We start from the raw sequence: 24711 nt of genomic DNA, 5'->3' as shown, positions 1-24711 counted from the left end.
ATGTCGGTGCAGGAATCTATATCCAGAACCCCCAAACTTATACTACTAAGGAAGTCATTTTGACTGCTTTTTAATTTCAATTAGAAAAACAATAATGTATATAATGACACAATTTCTTAGAACTTTGTGACTTTTTCTACAACATATAAATGCGTTTATTAATAATTGTAGTTACCTCCCCCTTCCTTCATTTCCGGTATATATATATGTGTGTTATACCTATATTGCCCAAAAGCAGTCATTTTGACTGCATCTCAGACAGCATATGATATCCTGGGAATATCCCAGGTGTATCCCAAATATCCCAAGACTGTCCTGACAACCTTAGGATAACCTCGGGATGTTCCGCTTCGGATACATATTTATGAGTTTTCACATAAACCATTAAGAACATCCTTAGAATATCCTCAGGATCGATAGTGTCTCCTGCAAAAATTATACAAGTTTATTTTTATATACTTTTTAGCTTCCATTTAACATAGTGTACATAAATAAATTTATGATTTTAGGCTTTCGCGGCCAATGTTGTCATTAGTACTCATGGTTTCCGGATGGAAGTTGATCAGCTGATCAACTAAAAACAACTTATGATTGGCTGAAGCACTGATCCGTATGAGCAATCATAGGTATATTAAGACTTCCTGGCAACAGGGAGCTTCAGTATCGGAGCCTCCTAGCCCTGAAGATGCAGACTTAAACGTTTGCCAAACGTCGGCACGAAGCTGAACACGGACACGGCTTTCATCCGGAAACCATGAGTAATAATGATAAATAAATATATATAAAGTTCTGAATATAAATGAGGGTGTATCCCGTAACTGGACCACGATTGCGGTTATTAAATTTTAGGCAATTGCGTCGACTGATTTCGACCGTTAATAAAATCAGTCGTGGTTCGTGGCATGGAATTTCCTCAAGAAGTTCTTGTGCTGTCTGGAAAAGTAAAACGTACATGGTTTTACGCTAAAATATATTTTATTTGTATATCTCATCATATATTTTCGTGATTTTATATAGGGTGTTAAAAAATTCTCTCACTCGAAAAGCATGGTGATGTTTCGAAGGTATCAGGGATACTGGAAATTACTTCTGTTTTATTAAAACATTTTACTTTTTAAATGAAAGCCGATTAAAGATAACTAATTAAAGTAAGGCGGCGACGGAAATAGTAAGCACATAAGAAATTTTCACAGTGCCAGCGAAATGAAAGCAAGAGAAGGAAACTCAAAACTTGCAGATTTTTTTTTAATCAGCTCTTATGTAAAAATTGAGCACGTATGAATAAAAGAAAAGTAATTTTCAGCATCTGTGATGTATCCCGAATACCGAATGCGTTAATTTTTGAACATCCTGTAGAAAGCCACATCAGATTTGCTAAAAATTGCAATGTTTTCGGCATTTGGCCTGCTATTAAGGGCACAAGCCACTAAGGAGCAAGAAGAAGAAGAATTGTATTGTTTGCGAACTGTCAAAAAAAAAATTTAACTCTTGAATCGATTATAATTTTAAGTACACGTGACAATGAAATTAATTGAAACGCGTTGTGTATGCTATATTTCATGAAAGAAAGGTTACGTATTTTCTATGGGAATTTTCTATACAATATATTTTCATAATCATTATATTTTTTTAAGGTTGTACGACCCACAGACTCTCATATTTTTCAAACAATAAGGATTCTCTAATACCCACTGCTTCGTATGCACCAGTTCGTCGTTATTTACCTAACAATGTACCAATGGAATCTGAAACTACAATGAGATTAAGTTATCAACCAGTTGAAGTCGCTGATCCCATTAATAAATCATTAATGAAACAAGAAATTGAATTTGTACCACCTGTTACACCACTCCAACAAGATACTACATACAGTTTGAGGTAAATTAACGTATAATAATATTTTATAAACTGTGACGTAATTTTTCTATTCACGGTCATAAGACGACACTGATTCAGATACCATTCTCGCTTTCTGGTTCCCTTCGAGTCGCCACCCTGCTCAGAAGCTACGCTCTCGGATTGATTCGTATAGTTACGTCAATGCTCTCGGAAGATTTGATATTGTTTAGTTGAGGTTGAGGTGCTCGAATGTGGGGCAGATTACGATTTCTCCGGCGTCTTAATTTGACTTTTGTTTTAGGTAGTACCTTTAACGTAGAATAAAGAAGTATATATGTCTTATAGGTCTAACTCTTTTAGTTTCTGAGATATTAATTTTTTATGAGTATACATGTGTTGTCCCATAATTTTTGTCGTGCGTGCTTAATTTTCAAAGTTTTTCGAAATACTTTCTGTTGTGCTGGGAGTCTCCTGACCCCATTGAGAAACGCCAGGCCAAGGAGTTCACGCGTGTTGCAATGCGCTAAGTCAGAACTAAAGGCGGCCTGGCAACCAATATGTGGAAATCGAAAAATCGCACAATAATCACTTTTCGGAGGTCCAGCTTATGGCTACACATCCGAAAATCTACAGTCTACAATTAAAATCCGAACGGATAAGGTGGTCTCGTGGAGTAGACTCGGTACAGGAAATAGGAGGACCGAACGGTGCCTATATTTTCTAAGTCGGCGTACGTCGACCTACTGTACAACACTCTTGATTGCTTCAATAAACCTTCTCTGTTTTGTTGTATTCACGCGAGTTCCAACTCCTTAACCGGCAACGATCCCAATAATACCTTGGCCCTAACCTCTCGAACGAACTCCTTCGTCACCGAGACGTTACGGCACAACATTTCCGTCACAGTTAATATACTTTTTCATACGACGAAACCACTCATCGAACCATTCCTCCCACATGTGTTTCGGTATAAAGTTATATTCTTCCTGAATGCGGCTATCAACTCCTTGTCTGACGAAAAACGCCGACCTTTCATTCTCAGTTTCACGTAGGGGAACAAACCGAAGTCGCATGGTGCTAAGTCTGGACTATATGCAAGGTATTCCAACAATTGAACTTCCTTTCCCTCCAAATACTCCTGCGTGGCGGCAGCCCGATGCGCAAGTGCTTTATCATGGTGGAGGAACCAAGAATTCAAAGGCGCACGAGAAATCAAGTTTTCGAATAGTTGAGTCTAGCAGGTTTCTATGTACCACTTAGAAGTGACTGTTTTCAGTTTCTCTAGCAGAACAGTTTTAATAATTCCACCTTTACTAAAAAAATACGGCGACCATTCGTTTACCGACAGACTTCGATTTTCGAAGTTGCACTGGCACTTCCTCGTCTTCAAAGACCCAAACTTTATTTTGAGATTTCGTAGGAACATCGTGAAATTCACACAATGAAATTCACTTCCGCAGCAGATCCAGATTTAAACTTTTTCAGCACTTTTTTACATCACTTGACACGATTCTCTTGTTGTTCGGCACTAAAAGCATGGGGTACCCACAATGTGCACAGCTTTCTCACAGACAACTGTTCCGAACTAATCCATTGTAATGTTGATTTCGGAATGCGCAGAAGCTCTTCTAATTGTCTATAAGTGATTCTCCTATTCACTTTTATTGCTTTCCGAACAACATCAACTGTTTCTTGGTTAGTAACGTCCAATGGGCGTCCTGTGTGTGGTTCATCTTCAAGAACGAAAATTCCTCACCGGAATTGTAAATACCAGCTTTCTATAGTTCTCAAGAAAGGACAATTCTCACTAAACACTTCCGACATTTCGTTGAAACATTCTTCTTTACTTGATTATTACTTGTACGTGATTACGTACAAATTTTTAATAAATTATCGCACGAAAGTCACGTCTTGTGAGAGTCGCCATAACGTATAATTTCAACTGCGATATCTCACATTATATTGACAGGTTAGCGACAGGGTTTACGATGTATACTTAAAACGAGTCGCCCTATTTAATGGCGCAATCGAAAATTTTCTTCCCCTTCTAGCAGGACCGTATGACAAAAATTATGAAACAACTATGTAATAGACTAGATTCTGATTTTATCACTCCTCGATCATCATTTCTACGGAGATAGTGTCAACATACCGAGCTACCCGGCAGAAGAGAGTACCCGACGGAAACGTCTCCACAGACCGGCAAAAGCCCAGGTGAAATACTGGCGCCCCGCTGGAGAGAGGCAAAGGGCTATATAGCGGGCGGATATAAGGTTTTGTTACGGTTAAGGGCAGGGGAGGAACCCCCTGGCCCAAGTTAAGGATGTGGTGCTCAGTTGTCGCCCGATGCCCTGGGGAAGCGGCCGTGGAGGATCTTCAAAAGTTACGTACCGATTTGCTAAGGAACGCTCTCGATTTGGTTTAAAGGGACGGTTTGGAGGAAAGGAAGAGTTATCGGCTATAAGCATCTCGACCAATCAGAATGATTAGTTCTTGAATTTGACTATTGTCAAAGCAGTCTGTACACCAATCGAGGTGTCACGAGCTGGGTCGCGGTCCCGTGCTGTCTGTTGATAGTTTCTTTAGCTTTGTTTGGATACGGTATAGAACGTTCTCGCCTGTGCAGTTCCCACGTTGCTCTCGCGATATCTAGGAAATTCTTTGGATTTCCTGAGTGTGTTCCGGAGGCGTAGTTCTGTGCCCTAGTGCAGTATCCGCCTGAGTGTCTTTGGGATAAAGTTCTCGGTCTTCACGGATTAGTTGCACCAGCTCCGGCGAGGACTCCTAATTTATTAATTGGCGAAGGGAATTTCGATTTTGTAGCTCCGATTCGTTCTGTTACGTTGTCGATCAATTGCTCTCTGTATCCCGCACTATTTGCCTGACGCTTACTCCGACCCTTTCTACCTCAACCTAGCAGCCTGAGCATTTTCGTAACCGTCCGCTCCTGTTCGTGCATCCAGTTGCGTTTGCTTATTTTACGTGACCCTAAAGGTCAGCAGCTAAGACTGCGTTTATGTGTCCCTATAAATCGACAGGATCCATTAAGTTATCGTATTTTCTAATAAGTTCCATCAGAGTTGTCGTTTTCGCGGAGTTGGGCCTGTTCCACTCTCCCGAGTCATACCGGCTTGTCAGTTCCCGCTAACAAAAGAATTGGTTGAGGCCCGCTTAGCTTGCCGATGCATGAGCGGAGAGTGGACGGCCGTAGGTAACGTAGGTTGGCTGTAGAAAATATTATAGTTAGTACTCGGATTTTTTTTCGCTACCGGTGTCGGGTCAAGAAAATACGTCGAATTACAAAACATATACTACTATATCAAGTTACTAATTATTAACATCATATAAAGTCCTTCCCAAAATTTTTCGTACATATAACATATAGAACACATTTGCTGGCAGAACAAAAATATTAAAAAATTGTTAGTTACTAAAATGATATATTTATTAAATTTTTGGATATGCTTTTCAGTATTCTGTATTAGAAAATGTTTATAAATATAAAATTTTCGTAATGAACCATTTTTTATAAGTTTCGCGAGCAAATTTGTATACGATTATATAATCAATCGTGAGAGTAACAGTAAATTGGATAATATTGTTTAAGGAATTATAAATAAATTTTATTAACAATTTCATTAAATAATTCTTTATAGCTATATACCACCTGGAACTTTGGTTCCTCTGTCACCATCGTCTCCATGTCCAGTCTCAAATGCATGTGTTCGTGAGTTTTATTTAATTTCATTAACATCGCTTAAACTTGGGAAATCAGCATATCGAATAGCTAAAAAAAAGGCATATGATTGCTGAATATCTTATGCTTAAACGCCATTTTTCGTTTAATCATGCTATATTATAACCATGTCATGTTTCACACTTATCAAATAGTACATGGTCTCATGTTGACTTCCTATGGCTAATTAAGTAACATTCATTTCTAATTATTATGTAACATTATTTTAGCCTGTACTGCTTGTTGATGATTACCGAAGAAAATTTCAGAAGGTAACAATGGTTTTCGAAAACTGTACGATATTTATATATTTTTTATCTGATATACATAAATTTCACTTTCACTGATTTTATGTTTGTTTTTTTTTACCTATATCATTTTCATAAATGCGTTTGTAAACAATTTAATAAAATTCAACAATTTTATTACCTGACAACAACGTGTGAAAAATACTTAACCGACCGAAAATTATTATACGTACCCAGTGTTTGTGTATGTACATTTCAAATATATATATTTATGTCATAGTATCTAACATCGACTATAATACATAACATTATATTCGTATCTTAGTTACTAGTATGTGAATCAAAATTACTGATAAATATTGAACATTTTTATCAAAAAGAACTCTTTGTATACAGTACGAATAGTTGATCATATTTTGTTATACACTGGATTGTAATGATCCTATCAAGGAATCTAATCTAACTTCTATATCAACACATTACATAACATAGATTTTATCTTAATAGAAATTGAGGCGATATTAATGTATATGTCTTGTGCAAAATCTTCATAATGTGTAAAACCTATTAAATTGTTAAGTAGAAAGTAATCGTAAGATAAAAATTCTACTCAAATCAAACGTCGTGTAGATACCATATTAAGAAACCGGATTGTCACAAAATAATATCTATTAGGTATACTGATGAGTGTAGTATAATTTTATAGGCCCCCCCCCCCCCTACAAAATTGGGGGGGGCTGTTAGAAGGTCGTTTAGAAGTTTTAGTAAACTATGAGTAGCAAGAAAGTAGACGCACATTTGAAATTATGGGGAGTTCACTTCCGTGTCTGAGCGCCACAAATGTGACCTTTGCTTGCAATGATCGGTATCGAAAAAGAAAGCACCTTCTACTTTGATACACCGATCAACCTTGACTACGAATTTTATACATTTAATATCATTTTGTATATCGTGAACAAGTGAGGTGTTAGTATTTATTAATAAAACAACAGCCTATTAAATTGTTATTTGACCCTATTCATTGTGTATAAATGAAGGCCATGGCCACAAATGGGTCAAAGCTATTTTGATCAGCAGAAGTCCATTTGTGACCAATTAAATATTAAAAACTTTCGATTAAGATTTCCATAGAGATACTTTAACTAATACTTTCAAAATTAATTGAAAAATTTAATAGATTAATAGTATCGAAAATAAGTAAAAGCATTACCTATTGTGGCTAAAAATGGTACAGCGGCCACAAACGGTACACCTACTCTACGCTGCTTTGAAATCGTTAGCCATCTTTAAAAAATAACTGGTTCGACCAAATCCGCCGTTTAATATTCTAATTAAAAAAAACTACTGCATGAGTTATTCTTATCTGCGTGAATAAACAGTGTCTTATTTGTTAAAACTTGAATAATACAATATATACAAATAGGATATTACGAATTCATTGTGTTTTTTGATACAATTCTTAGCAAATAACACATGGTTTTCCATAAAAGTACAGAAATGTATGATAAAATAGAAAAATGAAATGTATTTTAATATACAATCATGTCTTTAAAATAATTTGAAACAAAAAATGTATACAGAACCATGCATGTCTTGCTAGAAACTTTGTTTTCTTCGATCTATCAAAAAAAAAACATTGAACTCATGGACGGATTATAGACGTTGAAAACTTTTTATTTCGCATGTATCTAGTATTCTTGACTAAAAATTGCATAATATAATATATTTCCACACATAATAATCTATCGTGACATATGTTAGATAAATGATTTTGTCTTTTTATGTGCCTTCTATACAAATATCGAAAAAATATGTGCTTCATATACAAAATATATCGATATATAATGAAATATTTATTTGACGAAAAAAAATTTACGTCTGTGAACCAAATAGTTCCTGCCTGAAATGCGTAACATCAGCAGAAATATTATAGATATTCCCATTGTGATATATCACTCTGTGGATTATTAATATAAGCAAGACTATATATATCTGCACAATTGTACTCTCATGCATCGATATAACAATCCAATGTTTATATAATGTACATAATATCATTTCTTAAGTGAAATCGCGTGGTATCTATTTGCCTGGATAGCTTTCGACAATTATCTTGTGCCCCGCCGCTGTATACGATATACGTAAATGTAAAATGATGCTTGAAGGAGCAGCAGTAGAAAATAGAGGTACTGCAAGATGGACTAGTAAGTAGAAGGAGACAAAATGGACGAGTGGGGATGAAATGAGACTCCCTGTATAAAAGAGGATTTCTTTCGCCTCCTTTCCTGTATTATTTCGCCACTGTTGTTGTGACAGTCTTGATACGGCAGTTTGCATTAACAAATAGTCCATTGATCGTAATTTTTATCGTTTACGTGACACAAGATGAAGTTTTTGGTAAGCGGAAAATATTGTTTATTTTTCAAAATGAAATTATTTTCAATTTTTGTCATGTCATCGTTTTATTTTTATGTTTAAGATGTCTTTTGAATTGATCTAAGTTCTTTTTTACTTTAAAATGATTTGATATCGTTTTAATAGTACTTTTGAAACTATATTACGTGAGATTGATAAAGTCAGAATTAAAATAGAATTAACTTAATAAAATTATTAAATTCTATAAATTTGTTGTGACTTAGTCCTTCTAAGTCCCAATGTAAATTAATACTTGAATCAGGATGATAAGTCATTATCAAGCTTATTAAAAGAAATAAATAAATATTAATTATATTAAATATTGACGAAAAGTTTAAAAATAATCAAATAAACCGTATAATAAATCATTATTTTTAATCAAATTCTGATTTGTGAAAAATGTAATAACTCTGCTAGAAACACACGAATATTGAAGAATATATTTACAAATTTATCAAATTGATATCATAGACCTATAGTGGCCTACTCTGCGTTAATTATGCTTAAAGTCTAAAAAATATGTTTGTGATTAAAAGCAGAAGAAGAAAAAAACAAGAAATATCTTTGTTCCGTTTACATAAAGAAAACGTTATAAACATAAAATATAAGGATATACAATAATAAACATAAGCATATATCGAGCTATGTCTATCTATAAATATTTTATAATAAAAATTGACACTACTTCAGTTTCTCTTTTCAAAATTATAAGAAAACTAAAGTTCTAGTTATGCATTCGTAATGTAACCAAATGGTATAGAAGTATCAAGAACTTTCTTCAACGAATCTTTTAAATACCTACAGTCAATTTGACTACTGAGTATTTGCATGCTTTCATGAAATCAGAAATAGAGGTAAGACGAGAATTCATAAATTATATGGAACAAAATCTTATGGGATTGGCAGCATAGCATTGCATGACGTAACGTGGTATAGTGTGGTATTACTAGACACATAGTCAATCCACGAGTTCAATGTATCTTTTCGACATTTAGCAAAATTGTAATTCTTAGCAAATCATACGTAGCTTTCCATAAAATGATGGAAATACATGCAAAAAATAAAAAAATAAAATATATTGCAATACAAAACCATACATATACATATGTTGCACAAACATTGTATACAGAGCGCCCCATGGCTTGCTTGAGACTTACAATTAATTGCTTTCGATCTGTCAAAAAAACACGTCGTACTCGTGGATCGACTAGCACATAGCACATCATGAGTAAGAATGAAGTGGTCTGAGATGAGATGGGATGGTATGGAATGGGTTAATAGGTCGGGAGTTAAATGACCCATGATGGCATTTCGTTTTCACTTTCACTCATCTTCGTGTTGCCCCTAACCTGCAAATAAAATAAGAATCGGGAAGTAGTTACCAGTGTATCTTCTCTACGTCTGCTAAGCTGGATTTCTTCAAATTGCACAATTCGTGTAGATTTTTGTATGAAAATAGTTACGTAATTTTGTGTATTTTTTCACGGAGTCCACGGACTTTTCTAAACATTTTCTAATTTCCCCAGTTGCAGGTGCTTCGTAATGGACCAATACTAATTGTCCCGGTTTCAATTTTTCTGCGCACTTGTGCTTCTTATCAAATTGTTTACCGGATGCTTCTTTGTTCTTTTGTAAAAGTTCTGAAAGATTCTCGCATTCCTCTTCGACTGCGAATTCTTCATTTAGTTCTTTTATCTCACGAGTTAAAAACTGCAATCGGTTTATTCGTCCCTGTATCCTTCACGGCTTCCAACATTATGTATTTACCATAGGTGAAAATTACACCCAACACATATTTATTCTCTCTCCTTATCTTGATGAAAGGCCCCAAATAGTCAACGTGAATAGTCTCGAAAATGCGAACTGTCAGTTTGCGCTTATGGGAATCGGTCACAGTCACATGTAATTTTTTGAAGAGACCACATTGCCGTGTCGGCCACTTGCAGCCAACTTCTGCTGATGCGTTTCTACTGACTCACCCTGTATGTAAATTTCTTCGTTGTGGATTTCTCCTGTCATTTCGTCTTCCATATATACTTGCAATCCACTCCACGTGCAATTGTTTGTCCTTTTTTCATCGTCATCTAGTTACTACTTAAATTCATTATTGGTGTGACGAATTACCCTTTTTCATTTGTCATGATAATACATCGTGGTATTGTATCACCCGTTTTCTTCTTTGAAAACATTGGTTTGGGTGTTGGACGTATACATACAGAGTCTACTATGAAATTATCCCCACTCTTCAAATCCAGTAATAAATCGATTGGTTCTTTATACCGAGAAAGAGGTCGCAAATTTCAACAGTATTGGGACATTGTCCAACCCCCATCGGCGATCCATTTGACGTTTTTACATTTTCCCCTTTGAGCATTGTTGTATTGTAATAATTTCTCATAAAAATATTCTTTAATATTTTATTCCAAATTCCGTTTGTAGTTCTGAGCCTCCAAAACTTTCTTGATATCAGCTTTTTCGCTTAAAAACGTATATTTTAATAGTGTTTACCAGTCCTTCCATGTTGAGTCGGCTGCTTCAAGAATATCCTTCGATTTTTTGTGACATCTTCGAGTTTTGATAGAACATAGGGCTACGTGGTTAAATCATCCCAACCGCACCTATCTGCATACTCTTCTATTTTATCAATCCATTGCTTAATTTCAGCATCTCGGAGTATTGAATCGAAGCTCGGTAAAACTTTTAATAGATCCATGGAACTACGTATTTCTACTTATAGGATTATTCAACAGATTTAATCTGTCTAATTTTTGGAGATTAGATCCCAAGTCCAGTAACGTAATATTGTTCGACAAACATTAATGGTCTTGAACTCCTATGTTATTTTCAGATTGTTGTCCCGATGTTGATTGCATTAAAGTCCGATGCGTTGTTTGGTCTGTCCCGTACACTGGTGTCTGGTCTGTCGTGTCGACTTGAATTTTCTTCATACACACACATACATTCGGACATTTTCTCCAAACGTGTTTTCTCGATGTTTTGGCACATTCTGAACATGGTGACATGAAAATCTCAACAGGAAAATTCTCCACCGTCACATAGCTTCCTCTATGAGGAAGCAAACACTGTAAAATAATTTAATAATATAATTTTCTGTATTATTGTATGTAAATCAGTATTGTAATTAAAGTAAATGACCATTTCTCGATTTGACAGTGTTACTCTGGAACTTATTAACATTTCACTGATTATTATTCACCTGAACTAGGTGGAAACCCCATTAAAGGAAAGTAGGATAACTCGAAAATGTCGAAGCACGCTCGAATCCATGCTTCGCCCGCGCCGTCCGTGCGCGAGTTGTGAGCGTGATCACGTATTATGAATTTTATTAAAAAAAATATTCAACGATCCACTTTCAAATTTTCAGGCAATATTCTCTGTACTATAATAACAAATTACAGAAAAAATGATTCAATTTGAAGCTGCCCTTTTTGAAATACTACAAATTGTTTAAGAAATTGTTGCATAACAATTATTAAACGACCGAATTTTTGACGATTAAAGCGTGGACTTCAAAGTGAACCCTATTGCACATTTTGCCCTGCAGTGCTTTGCTTTTAGTCGAAAAGTGGACGATGCACGATACATTTAAAAAAGAACGGGTTTTTTGGAGTCGATAAATTAAAAAATCGATATTTCGAAAATTCTTCATATCATATTGAAATTAAAAAACACGTGTCATTTTTTCCCCCCTCAAGAACAAGGGAAACAATTTTCAGGAAAATTAAAAATTTGGTTTCAAATCTGACGTGGTTTCAAATCAACCCATATACATATAACTAGTATATCCTATTTCAAGACCGAAAGGTCGAAATAAACGAATTCTATAACTAGTATATTAAATCTATATCATTTTCATAATAAACAAACGTTTAAAGTCAGTTACGCGACACAATCCTTAATAAATAATATTTTAATAGTTAAAACAAATATAGTAAGACATGAACTAGTTTTTAAAGAAAATATAAGAAAATTAATTAATTTGGAAGCATTTTATCTACTGCTGAAGACCATCTTGCACTTGACACATTCAAAGCCATTTATTACAAGATATCTCACTTAAAAATAACAAAATCGCCTGTTTTTATAATCATTATAATGATAAACTATAGGTTGAATTTAGAATTAGCAACTACACTGCAATTGGCCAATTGGTTAATCGAAATGAGCGTTCCTAGTTAAAATACACAGTAAACCGACCTCTCTATGGCACATCTAAAAGAATATCAATTATACATTACAAATGAATAAACAATTAAACCGCGTATAAATTTCAAAAGTAATATCATTTTCAAGTAACCATAGTCTAAAGTAACATAGAATAACGCAATTACTAACTTTGAACATTACTCAAATGAATTTTGCGTGTTAGATATTGACAGTTGCAGTACTAGGGGTGGCAATTGCACAAGAACCAGTTCCCCAAGGACGTAATAATTACAAAAGAGATGACAGGGAATTGAACATTGACGACAGGCGTACCACTACCACACCAATTCCTATTATCGAATGGCACAAGCAGCAAGAACATGATGGCACTTATCGAGCGGGGTAAAATGCAATATATCAGACAGCACAGAACGTTCTCGGGATATCTTTACTGTATCCTGAATGTGTCAAATCTACCCTGATAACCTTAGGATCACCTTAGGCTGTCGTGCTTCGGATACATATTTATGAGTCTTGGCATAAGTCATTAAGATCATCTTTAGGATATTCTCAGGATCGACAGGATGTTCTGCAAAAATTATATAAGTTTATTTTTGTATATTTATTAACTTCTACTTACATAATATACATACATAAATTTATATAAAGTTCTGAATATAAATGAAGGGTATATCTCGTAACTGGATCACGATTGCGCTTATTAAATTTTAGCCAATTGCATCGATTGATTTCGACGATTAACAAAATCAGTCGATGTCGTTCGACTGAATTTAATAACCGCATCGTGGTTCAATTACGGAATATAGATTAAATTAGCATCAGCATGTAGTATAACACTTTAACCGGATGGTGATATTAATCTGTGTATCGCATTTTCTGACCTACGTTCTGTCTATAATCCCAACGTGGCATTCCGCGCATCCCTTGGGCGCCAAGTGCATCCTTGCACCAACCCGATTCGTTAGGCCTTTAATTTCTAATCCGCGGCACGTCAACTCTGGTTCTTCTCGCTAGCTCCTAATCGGGCATGGTAGAAGGGAATGTGAGGGCGGCGAATCTCTACAAGAATCAGCCGGGGTTTTTGGCAATAACTAACACGGTGGGATTTAATTCCAACAATGGCCATTTATTTTCCCTACCGGAATATCCATTTAAGATATCGATGGGATTTCCTCAGGACTTCCTTGTGCTGTCTGGATTATTTATATACATTTTTTGGATTCTATTTATGTAATATATAAACGTATATATAATTCTGAATATAAATACATATATACATATACATATTTCTTAATTGAATCACGGTTGTGATTATTTAATTTCAGCCAATGGCATGAATGATAGTTTACTGAAGCTAAGTGCTAAAAGGAGAATCACACTTTTTCTTATTCTTACCTTTCTTAAATTGTACATACAATTCTTAGCTAATCACAACACATGTCGGAGAAATCGTATCCAGAATATCCATTTAAGATATCTACATATAGGATTTCCTCAGGACGTCCTTGTGTTGTCTCCGATAACACTATAAGGATAGCAGTTTAAATACTCTAATTTATCCTATTTGATAATTTCTACATGGCCAAAGAAATTATACACAAAAAATCACTAATAGCAAAAACATCCCAAAGATACCATCTCAGGCCAATACCAATGTATATAATAAATTATATAATTATTCAGCTATGAAACTGGAAACAACATCATCGCCGAGGAGAGTGGCTATATCAAGAGTTTTGGCGAAGGCGAGGATAAAAGCGAGGCACTGGTGCAGCAGGGTAGTTATAGTTACATTAGTCCTGAGGGTCAACTAATCACAGTTCACTATACGGCTGACGAGACCGGCTTCCATGCAACTGGAGATCATATTCCAACTCCTCCTCCAGTCAGTGAAGAAATTCAAAAAGGATTGGACCTCATCTATGCCGGCATCCGTCAGCAGCAGGTATAAAGATACATTGAAATTCATTACCAAACGAAATTAACCGTTGCCAATTTGATTTATGGCCAATTTCTTCACCTTCGGATAAAATTTATCCTCCGGATAAATCCCTAGCTAACCAATCATTTTCAAGTTTTAGGGATTTATCCGGAGGATAAATTTTATCCGAAGGTGAAGAAATTGGCTATTAGTCAATTGTCTGTATCTTATTTGATTTAATCAATTTTCTAAAAAAAAAAAACAATTAAAATCAATTTTCTAAACTATATGTTACTGAAATTGAACGTTGACTGATTAATAATTAGTATGGAATTGAGCTGCAAGATCAGGCCTTTTGAAGTAGTGTAACGCATTTCCTGACCTACGCTCTATCTATGACCCCAACGTGGTATTCCGCGGATCCCTTGGGAACCAGGTGCATCCTTGCACCAGCCCGACTCATCGGGCCTTTAATTTCTAATCCGCGGCACGTCAACTCCGGGAGTCTTCTCGACCGGATCTACCGGCTAGCTCCTAATCCGACATGGTAGAGAGGAACGTGAGGGCAGCGAGTATCTACAGGAATCAGCCGGCTTCTTTGGCAATAACTAACACAGTGTGATTTAATTCCAACAATGGCCCTTTATTTTATCTAGGTAAACGAGTACAGTCGGGTGATGTATACGACCGCGGCTCTATACAATTCTAACACAAAACGCGGTCGCGGAGGTCATCTCTGTTAACGGCGGACGGTTCGGATCTACAACCGCCAGGACACGTGGCGAGGCCCGCAGCCCCCCACTCCTCGTTCCAAGATGCACCGGCGGATACGCCTCATCCCCGACCGGTGTGCTGCATGGCTTCGGGGCGGTCGTCTCAACTGCACTTACCGATTCTTCCGGTGCACCGTACCTTTCTTCCTTGTCGATCGAGTGGTGGTGGTTGGCTCTTTTCCTCCTCGTCGACCGTCTCCTTCCTCGGTCCCTTCTAGTTCCGTAGGAGCGCCGAAGTCGTCGATAGGTCCAATTTCCCATATCACGTCCACGGAAATTGCCATGTTGCCCAAAAGGTCCTGTAAATCTCACACACTCTCACCACACTCAACCCAGAAAAATCGCGATACCTTATCCGCCGATTTTCGGTATTCCCGTTTCGCGGTTCACAACGAAGTGGCCCCCCTTTCGCCCCCCGATCCGAGGATTCCCGAAGAATCCCGAGTTCACCCAAACTCGTACGTTTGCTATCGCCTCGGTCCGCTCTTCGTTTTTCGGCGCTCATAGCCCACCAGTCTCCGGGCGGCGCCGATCTTACCCGAGCCCGCCCGATTTTCGGGCTTTGCGGTACCGGTTTCACTCCCTGGCTTTCTCTTGCCCTGAACCTCCGTCGTCGTAGGCATTCTCTTGGCGGATTTCGTCGGCGGCACGGCTCTCTGTGCGCCTATGTGGTAACTGGCCGTCCCGCGAACGCCATGTTACAGTAGATACAGCATTTTCAGTTATACCTAGTTCGGTATTCATAAATATGGATATTAAGAAGTATTGCACCAACCTAAGTTAGTCTGTTCAATTTTATTTCTATGGTAAAACCACCTGTACGTAGTACAATACTGCTAAATAATTCGTGTGTTGCTTTAGCAATATGATAAGTACTTTATATTATACATTAGGGTGGTCGTTAAATAGTGTCTGATCGAATTTCGTTCGTGCCGCCCCCCCAAATCGTTTCCTAATAAATAAAAAATAATCCTTGAATTTTTTCAGTATTTTTGTTTTTCATTTACCTCCCCCCCCTCCCGACGGTTGAAGTTTCCCATTTAAAATACATGGAGTTTTCAAGTCTTCACAGTCAATATTTTATTCTGGGACTAATTAACGGTATACAAATTTGAAACTTAGACAAATTACTTTACAAATGTACTACAACAAGGAAAAAAAATCACCACCCCCTACCCTAATTTTTTTTATGGATTGACTCATATAGAGATGATGTTACTTTTTTAAATTATCTAGTGATGCTCAATAGCATCGAAAATATCTTTATCAATGTTTTGCTTCCTCATAGAGGAAGCTATGTTTTCATGACAAATTTTTTTTTCGAGATTTTCATGTTAGAATGGTTTAAAACGTCAAGAAAAGTAGTTTAGAAAAAATGTCCGTGTCCGTGTGTGTGTGTGTGTGCGCGCGCGCGCGCGTGTGTGTGTGTAGGGCTTCGAAAATTCAATTGCCTCTTACTCAGTAACCGTTAGAACGATCGGACTGAAATTTGGCACGCAAGTAAAGTAGATATCCCTCTTTAAATGTTGCGATTTTTAATGAAATATATGCAGCCATTCAGATTTTATGTCATTTAAAGTTTTTTGAAAAAAGGGCGGGTCGCTCTAACTTTCGTAAAGGTTCGACGATTTAGCTAAATAGTTCTTCATAACTGAAGATACGTTCAATGTTGTTTGGTATTGAATTTCGACAAGATCGCTAAAGCGGTTCAGATTTTACGTGGTTTTGAAATTTTCAAAAAATTATCGTTATTGTTTTGTTTTTTTTACCTCATTTTTAATTTTTTATTCCTGTAAGTACCAAAGTTCAATTGTACATAACTCGCGAAAATAAATCAAAGAACTTCCTCATAGTGAAGGCTTTGTGAACGAAGGAAAAGAATCAAGAAGCAAAGTGTAAGATTCTACTTTGCATCATTGTGATAGAAAAAACTAGGTAAAATAATGAGGAAGCAATTTGCAAGGTTCTACTTTGCGCCCTTGTTTTTTTTTTTTTAACATTGTATATGGGAATATCATCATTAGACAAAAGGGGAATGGTATATCTAAAGTAAAAATGAATTCGGAAGGGGGTAGGGCTGATGATTTTTGGCCAGTCATATTTTGTCACGGTAAAAAATCGGGGTTCTGATAATGTAAAGACATCCCAGGCTTAAATATACAAACTGGAAGGAGTACAATTTTTTTCATAATTTCGATTTTAAAAAATTGAACTATAATTTTTTTTATGTTAGGATTTAGAGATCTTTTATATATGATCAGAGTATCTTTACGCACGTTCAATCATATGAACTTTTTCCAAAGGTTTGGAATTGATAAAGAATTTTTGAAGCTCGATCCGTCTGTTTGGAGTCAAAATGAAAGTTACGCCCACGGTTTGAAAATTGTAAAACATCTCAAAGTGATTAATGATGTCGCGGAACGAGGCATTAATTTATTCACTGATTACAATGAAATTCTCACACGGGACGAACAACAGGAGCAGTTTATTCTGCAAATCGTCAGTGAATATCGGATAAATCACCCACATTTTAAAAAGGAAACACTACTTAAAAATTTGTGTTCAGAAAATTGAAATAAAATAGATTATTATTGTTAATTCTTCTTATTTTTCGTCCCGTGTGAGAATTTCATTGTAATCAGTGAATAAATTAATGCCTCGTTCCGCGACATCATTAATCACTTTGAGATGTTTTACAATTTTCAAACCGTGGGCGTAACTTTCATTTTGACTCCAAACAGACGGATCGAGCTTCAAAAATTCTTTATCAATTCCAAACCTTTGGAAAAAGCACATATGATTGAACGTGCGTAAAGATACTCTGATCATATTTAAAAGATCCCTAAATCCTAACATAAAAAAAATTATAGGTCAATTTTTTAAACTCGAAATTATGAAAAAAATTGTATTACTTCAAGTTTGTATATTTAAGCCTGGGATGTCTTTACATTATCAGAACCCCGATTTTTTACCGTAAAAAAATATGAATGGCCAAAAATCATCAGCCGTACCCCCTTCCGAATTCATTTTTACTTTAGATATACCATTCCCCTTTTGTCTAATGATGATATTCCCATATACACTGTTAAAAAAAGACAAAAAAACATTGATAAAGATATTTTCGATGCTATTGAGCATCACTAGATAATTTAAAAAAGTAACATCATCTCTATATGAGTCAATCCATAAAAAAAAATTAGGGTAGGGGGGTGGTGATTTTTTTCCTTGTTGCAGTACATTTGTAAAGTAATTTGTCTAAGTTTCAAATTTTTATATCGTTAATTAGTCCCAGAATAAAATATTGACTGTGAAGACCTGAAAACTCCATGTATTTTAAATGGGAAACTTCAACCGTCGTGGGGGGGAGGTGAATGAAAAACAAAAACTCTGAAAAAATTCAAGGATTATTTTTTATTTATTTGGGAACGATTTGGGGGGCGGCACGAACGAAATTCGATCAGACACTATTTAACGACCACCCTATTATACATATATTCTATGCCTTATTGTTTGATTTATAAATATTTTCATGCATATTAGTCATTATACAACCTGGATAAAGTTGCCGGATAATTTTAATTTATTTACTTGTGATAATAGCAAATCGATTGGTGGTCGATTGATGGTCGTTGATGGCCCACTTAGAACATTTGGTGGTCAACCGTTCTTTTGTAATTAATTAATCAAAATTTACCCGTGAAGTTAGCCGAACAATTTATTTTTTCAACGAATTCAGTTTTCAAGGGGTTCAATCGATTGGAAATCATTTGGTGGTCACGAATATCATAATTAAAACATGTATTTTAAATGGGAAACTTCAACCGTCGTGGGGGGGAGGTGAATGAAAAACAAAAACTCTGAAAAAATTCAAGGATTATTTTTTATTTATTTGGGAACGATTTGGGGGGCGGCACGAACGAAATTCGATCAGACACTATTTAACGACCACCCTATTATACATATATTCTATGCCTTATTGTTTGATTTATAAATATTTTCATGCATATTAGTCATTATACAACCTGGATAAAGTTGCCGGATAATTTTAATTTATTTACTTGTGATAATAGCAAATCGATTGGTGGTCGATTGATGGTCGTTGATGGCCCACTTAGAACATTTGGTGGTCAACCGTTCTTTTGTAATTAATTAATCAAAATTTACCCGTGAAGTTAGCCGAACAATTTATTTTTTCAACGAATTCAGTTTTCAAGGGGTTCAATCGATTGGAAATCATTTGGTGGTCACGAATATCATAATTAAAACATTTGGTGGTTCTTAGTTTTGCCAAAACACCTAAAATAAACGAACAAGGAATCGGAAATATTGGAGCATAAACTTACGGTCGATAATGCAGATATTTCGGGACCGATTTTCCTTTAGGAGGTTTTAATCTTAATCAGAAAGGTGCGCTAATGATAAATAGTCCAATTTCAACGTTTGTTGGTCATTCATTAGCGCAATGTATCAGGTGTCGAAAACATGTAATTTGAGAAGTTCAGAAAGTATCCAGTCAATGCTTCAGATGTCTACTTCAGATATGTTGGTTTTTGAAATTCTTGGTGAGGTCTCTCCGTAGCTTGAGACACCCAGTGAAGAAGAAACATTTTCTCAAAACTTCTGCAATTTCCCCGTCGATGCTTTCGAGGCAGAAGCCAACAACAGATGGAATGTGCAGTGAAAACAATGAAAATAATTATATGAAAGTGATGAAAATCAATTACGTAGTATATAAAACAAGTCATGGAATGAATAATACCAAAGAACAAAGAAGTAACTGGAACAATAGGGCCCGTGTCGAATCTGGCACAGAAAAAGGGGTGCCATTCATTGCCGATAGAATGCGCGCCGATATATCCGTGTAATAGACACATAGAAAGACTCGAAGTCACGCCCCTCACGCTCGCCTCTCTCGCGCTGATGCCACAAAGCCATAATGTCATCCTACTTGTACTAACGTTATAGCATTGCTTGGGCGTATAAATACCCTCTCTCTCTGACAAGGAGAAGTTACACCCCGTGAAATTTTGTTTGGATTCATACTGCTCATAGTTATAGGTCATCACCAAACTTTTATAGTAATGTGTTAAAATAATAGAATACGCTTTTCAGTCATTGTCGAGAAAAAAAGCTTTAAAGAAATCCACATACGTTATGTGGATCATAACGTTAACATTTTTCGGGCGGCCAGATGGCTCAAGTGGTAGCATACTTGACCAGTATGTCAAAGGCGCGGTTTCGATTCTCGATGCCTAATATACTTTTTTCCCACCTTTTTTACATTGAAATTGTTGTTTCTTGCAATTGACTATTAAATTTATTCAAATCAAACGAAAATCTTAATTAAAACCATATTTTTAGGTATTTTTTTCGTCTGAACATTCATATTTTCATTAATTTATTTATGATAAAAGTAAAATATGCGAAAATAATATTGGATTGGCAAATAAGTTCGTTCGATTTTTAAAGTGTAATCAAATACAATTTACCGAACGAACTTATTTGCCAACCCAATATAATTATAATAGAAATAAATATTTACACTTATTTAAAAATATGAATATTATAATAATAATACAAATATATTTCGTTTATATTTTACTTCTATACATTTTTATCTTACAATTTATTCAAATTTGAATATTTCTTTTTATTATAATTATATTATTTTCACATACTTTACTTTTATCATTTTTCTGCATCGATTAAGACCAGTTAGAGCAAAATCGGTTAATAATTATAAGTTTCATCAGCAAAAACGTATCAATCCCCCTGTATCCATTTCTCGGCCAATCCCAGCCTTTGGTGCCTGTCCTACTGTATTTATGCAATTTCTCATACCCATATTTTTCATAAGATTAAGACCTCCTAAAGGAAAATCGGTCCCGAAATATCTGCATTATCGACCGTAAGTTTATGCTCCAATATTTCCGATTCCTTGTTCGTTTATTTTAGGTGTTTTGGCAAAACTAAGGACCACCAAATGTTTTAATTATGATATTCGTGACCACCAAACGATTTCCAATCGATTGAGCCCCTTGAGAACTGAATTCGTTGAAGAAATAAATTGTTCGGCTAACTTCACGGGTAAATTTTGATTAATTAATTACAAATGAACGGTTGTGCACCAAATCTTCTAAGTGGGCCACCAATGACCACTAATCGACCACCAATCGATTTGCTATTATCAAAAGTAAATAAATTAAAATTGTTCGGCCAACTTTATCTAGGTCATTATACTACCTATACTTATAACTTCACAAAAGAATGTACATTTACTTTAATTCGTTCATATAATTATGTATATTTGTTTATTAAAAAACTTCATATGCTTCAAAGAATCGAATATATTAAAATACGATAGACAAAAAGGTCCCAGTAATTCACATATGAACTAACCGAATAGTAATACTATTTGTATTTCTTTTGCTTATGTTTATTATTTATGGTTTTTGCAGTTCTTTATTTTTATATATTTTAAAATATTTTTTAATTTTATATTTTAGGAAGCAGCTAGTCAAGAGATCGCAGAAAAGGAGCGATTGAACGAAAATCAACAAATCGACAAACGAATTGAGGGACACACGAGTTACCGTCAATAATCAAAATTTCAACAAGGTCAAATGCCAAAAGGGATACAAATTTCAGTGCAGTCTTATATAATCTCATATTTTACCATAGCTGTTTTGTAAAATACTAAACGACACGTAAATCTTAAAGTCATCTTTAAGATTTATAAAAGACAACCTCTGCTGCACAGACGTCATAAAGAGGACTTTCGGACAGTATGGGCGCAATCACACTCGTCAAACGCGAAGTGTCGCCCAATGGTACAACGGATCAAGAGGAATTCACGTTATGCTATTGCTCCAGAGTTGCATTCGAACGCGCGTTTGACGAGTGTGATGAGTCCTACATTGTTATTTAAGCATGTAATTCACCAAACACATATATACATATGCATATTACAATATGTGCGCCGCTGATAAAACTATAAAACCATATACCAATTCTTATTAATGTTTTATATTTTAGCGTTTATTATTAATAATATTATGGACATTCCGACTGGGAAAACATTTTTATAAAAATATTCTAAGAGTCGACCACATAAGCAGTCTTGTAACAGATTTCAAAATTCATGTAATATGAAAATTAAATTTGCAAGCTGGTAAAAACGTATGTTTATTATAATTTAGTGATCTTATTTTCGACTCGTGCTAAAAATTTGTAGCACGCTCGAATTGTAACATAATTGTGCCATTGGTCATTTTAAAAACTTTCTCTTAGAATCCTTCAATAATCCGTTAGAAATCATTCTCAAGAACCAATGGTACAACGATGGCATAATTCTACCATGGTTGTATGTACCCATCGACATAGAGAATGGACTGCGTATCGAAGCCTGAAACGTGTCCGCTAGATAGAAAAAGACGGATAGCAGTTACGACCATCGATATACAGGGTGTCCCAAAATTACCTGACCAACAGGGTATGGCGGTGTTCGGGAGGCACCTCTGATCACGAAAATGACCTTCCTTTTGTCCGGAAGGTCATAGTTTTTAAATAGGAGCAGGTCAAAGTTGACCAATCAGAGGAAGGCGTCAAGAGAAACGCAGGCACCAGCGAATTCTGAGTTTTCTTCCCTCGCTTTTGTTTCTCGGTAGCTTGTTTCTTGTTTCCCATAGGCATGTCTTCAGCTGACGTCATCCTGCCCGAAGCTACCGAGAAACAAAAGCGAGGGAAGAAAACTCAGAATTCGCTGGTGCCTGCGTTTCTCTTGACGCCTTCCTCTGATTGGTCAACTTTGACCTGCTCCTATTTAAAAACTATGACCTTCCGGACAAAAGGAAGGTCATTTTCGTGATCAGTGGTGCCTCCCGAACACCACCATACCCCGTTGGTCAGTTAATTTTGGTACACCCTGTATACGCATTTTAGCGGGAATTATGAAAAGAGAATTTTTTTTGCTTACAAATAAGCTCTTTTATGTTGTTATATGTGTATTGTCGGCAATAAAAAAATAATATATTTTCAGGATGCGAAATACAATAATAAGATATTATAATTGTAACGCTTTTGCGCGATTATGTGATGATCACCAAAGTGTGATAGGATATTGTGAAATTATTGTTGCCCGATAGATTGGTAGTAAAATTATGTCGATATCTTCTTGATGCCTTAATGGGTTCCAAAGATCCGCTTGGAAGGTACCTATTTATTATTGTGTGTTGAAGTTATCTTTTAGAACAGTTATTAGCTTATAGGTAATTTCCAGACGAATATTTACTCATTTAGTTCACTTTTGGATAACTTTCTGGGTTGTGCTACTTGAAAATAACGAGAGATTAGAGATGTGAGTTCTTTATTACAAACATTTATATGAAACTATCCTGAACACCAGGTTCTACCTTAATGCATAATAATAAACACTTTTGTATAATACACATTGTGTTTAGAGAACGTGCAGACATTGATAATAATTAAATTATAATTTCTCCCATTTGAGTGTCGGGTCAACCGTGATAACTTCTTTCCATTGCTTTCCATTCTTTAGCTCCTTCATGCAAATACTGAATTTCTAGTAAAATATTTGCTTCGTTCTTGGCTTGCAGTACGCAATCAAGTCAGCCAGGGTTCCATAGTACGTGCACTTCAGCAGATACCCTTGCATGTCTATAAGCTGAGAACAGAAATACGGAAAAAATATACGTTAGCAAACTATTTTTGTTTCTCAATCGAATGACACCAGTTCCATTAAAATGAAATAGCTTTTTTACGATAAAGAACTAAATATCAACTCATAAATAAAATAAATAAAAATTTCAAAATAGATGTCATAATCTCTAAAATATGATATATCGTTTCCCGATCTAAACAATATAAAATGAAATGATTTCACTGTAATTATTAATAGTTAATTCCTGATATATGTATGTGAGACTCACTTTTGACATTTAAAGAATTGTAGAAGATAAGAATCAATGTCGACCCTGTGCCATCAGTTTGATCATTTGGTCATACGTCATTCAGAGGGATAATTCCATTGTCCTTGATTGTTAATGATAGTTTTGTGGCAGATGTCACCTTCACTGTGTAGAATAAGACTGAAAAATATCAACGATTACATTCGGCAATTAACAGCTAAAGAATCCTGTGAATGTTTCTATCTTAACCTCGTTGAAATGTTCCGAGATATCTGAAGTAATCTCGATACGTTGGCAGCTCATACATCTCGCTGTCGCCTCCCTCAAAATTTTCAATTTTCTCAAGTGTACTAGCGGTTTTTCTCATCGCGATTTCGTTCTCTTCCTTTCTCTCTCCTTGGACGTTCGGTCGTTCTCGCTTCTTTTTCAAACCATTCTTAGCTCACTTCACTTGTACGACCAATTGTCAATTTCACTTCGGTCGCGTGACTAGAGCAACGCTTATGGTAAATCTTTAAAGCTTACCGGTACACGATTCTTAAACCAAAAATTCGGCATTTCTCCGTATACGTTCCGCCTCCTGTACTCTAGTCTACCTAAGTGAAGTAAGCCGGGAGAGTTCCGGTATGACCACGAATGCGCGCGGACGTATTTACAACTACGG

At 35.7% G+C, this 24711-nt stretch overlaps 1 protein-coding gene and 1 long non-coding RNA gene across 3 annotated transcripts; one reads left to right on the top strand and one right to left on the bottom strand.

Annotated features, from left to right (window-relative positions):
• Positions 1-1615: 1615 nt before the first annotated feature.
• LOC107268638 (endocuticle structural glycoprotein SgAbd-8) lies at positions 1616-22298 on the top strand. 2 transcript variants are annotated; one of them, XM_015741624.2, is made up of 4 exons: positions 8103-8220; positions 12629-12807; positions 14110-14371; positions 21627-22298. In XM_015741624.2, exons 1-4 carry the CDS (start codon positions 8209-8211, stop codon positions 21720-21722), a joined length of 549 nt encoding a protein of 182 aa, XP_015597110.1. In that variant the 5' UTR covers positions 8103-8208; the 3' UTR covers positions 21723-22298. The 2 variants fall into 2 exon arrangements, with proteins under 2 accessions (XP_015597111.1, XP_015597110.1); XM_015741625.2 differs by lacking the exons at positions 8103-8220; positions 12629-12807 and adding an exon at positions 1616-1878.
• Positions 22299-23468: 1170 nt separating this feature from the next.
• Positions 23469-24705, bottom strand: LOC107268636. Its single transcript, XR_001537904.1, has 3 exons — positions 24297-24705; positions 24069-24227; positions 23469-23803 (listed from the first exon to the last, which is right to left on the bottom strand). It is a non-coding gene; the product is annotated as an uncharacterized LOC107268636 (long non-coding RNA).
• Positions 24706-24711: the final 6 nt, after the last annotated feature.

This window comes from Cephus cinctus, unplaced genomic scaffold (genome assembly GCF_000341935.2).
Source record: "Cephus cinctus unplaced genomic scaffold, Ccin1 Ccin1_scaffold0576, whole genome shotgun sequence".
In the NCBI taxonomy this organism is placed as follows: domain Eukaryota; kingdom Metazoa; phylum Arthropoda; class Insecta; order Hymenoptera; family Cephidae; genus Cephus; species Cephus cinctus.
The sequence above is the reverse complement of the archived record's forward strand: the minus strand, read 5'-3'. Positions and strand labels throughout refer to the sequence as shown.

Coding starts and splice junctions, on each gene's coding strand:
- LOC107268638 (XM_015741624.2), top strand. Junction 12,808..14,109: donor GATGGCACTTATCGAGCGGG/GTAAAATGCAAT, acceptor ATAATTATTCAG/CTATGAAACTGGAAACAACA. Junction 14,372..21,626: donor CCGGCATCCGTCAGCAGCAG/GTATAAAGATAC, acceptor TTTATATTTTAG/GAAGCAGCTAGTCAAGAGAT.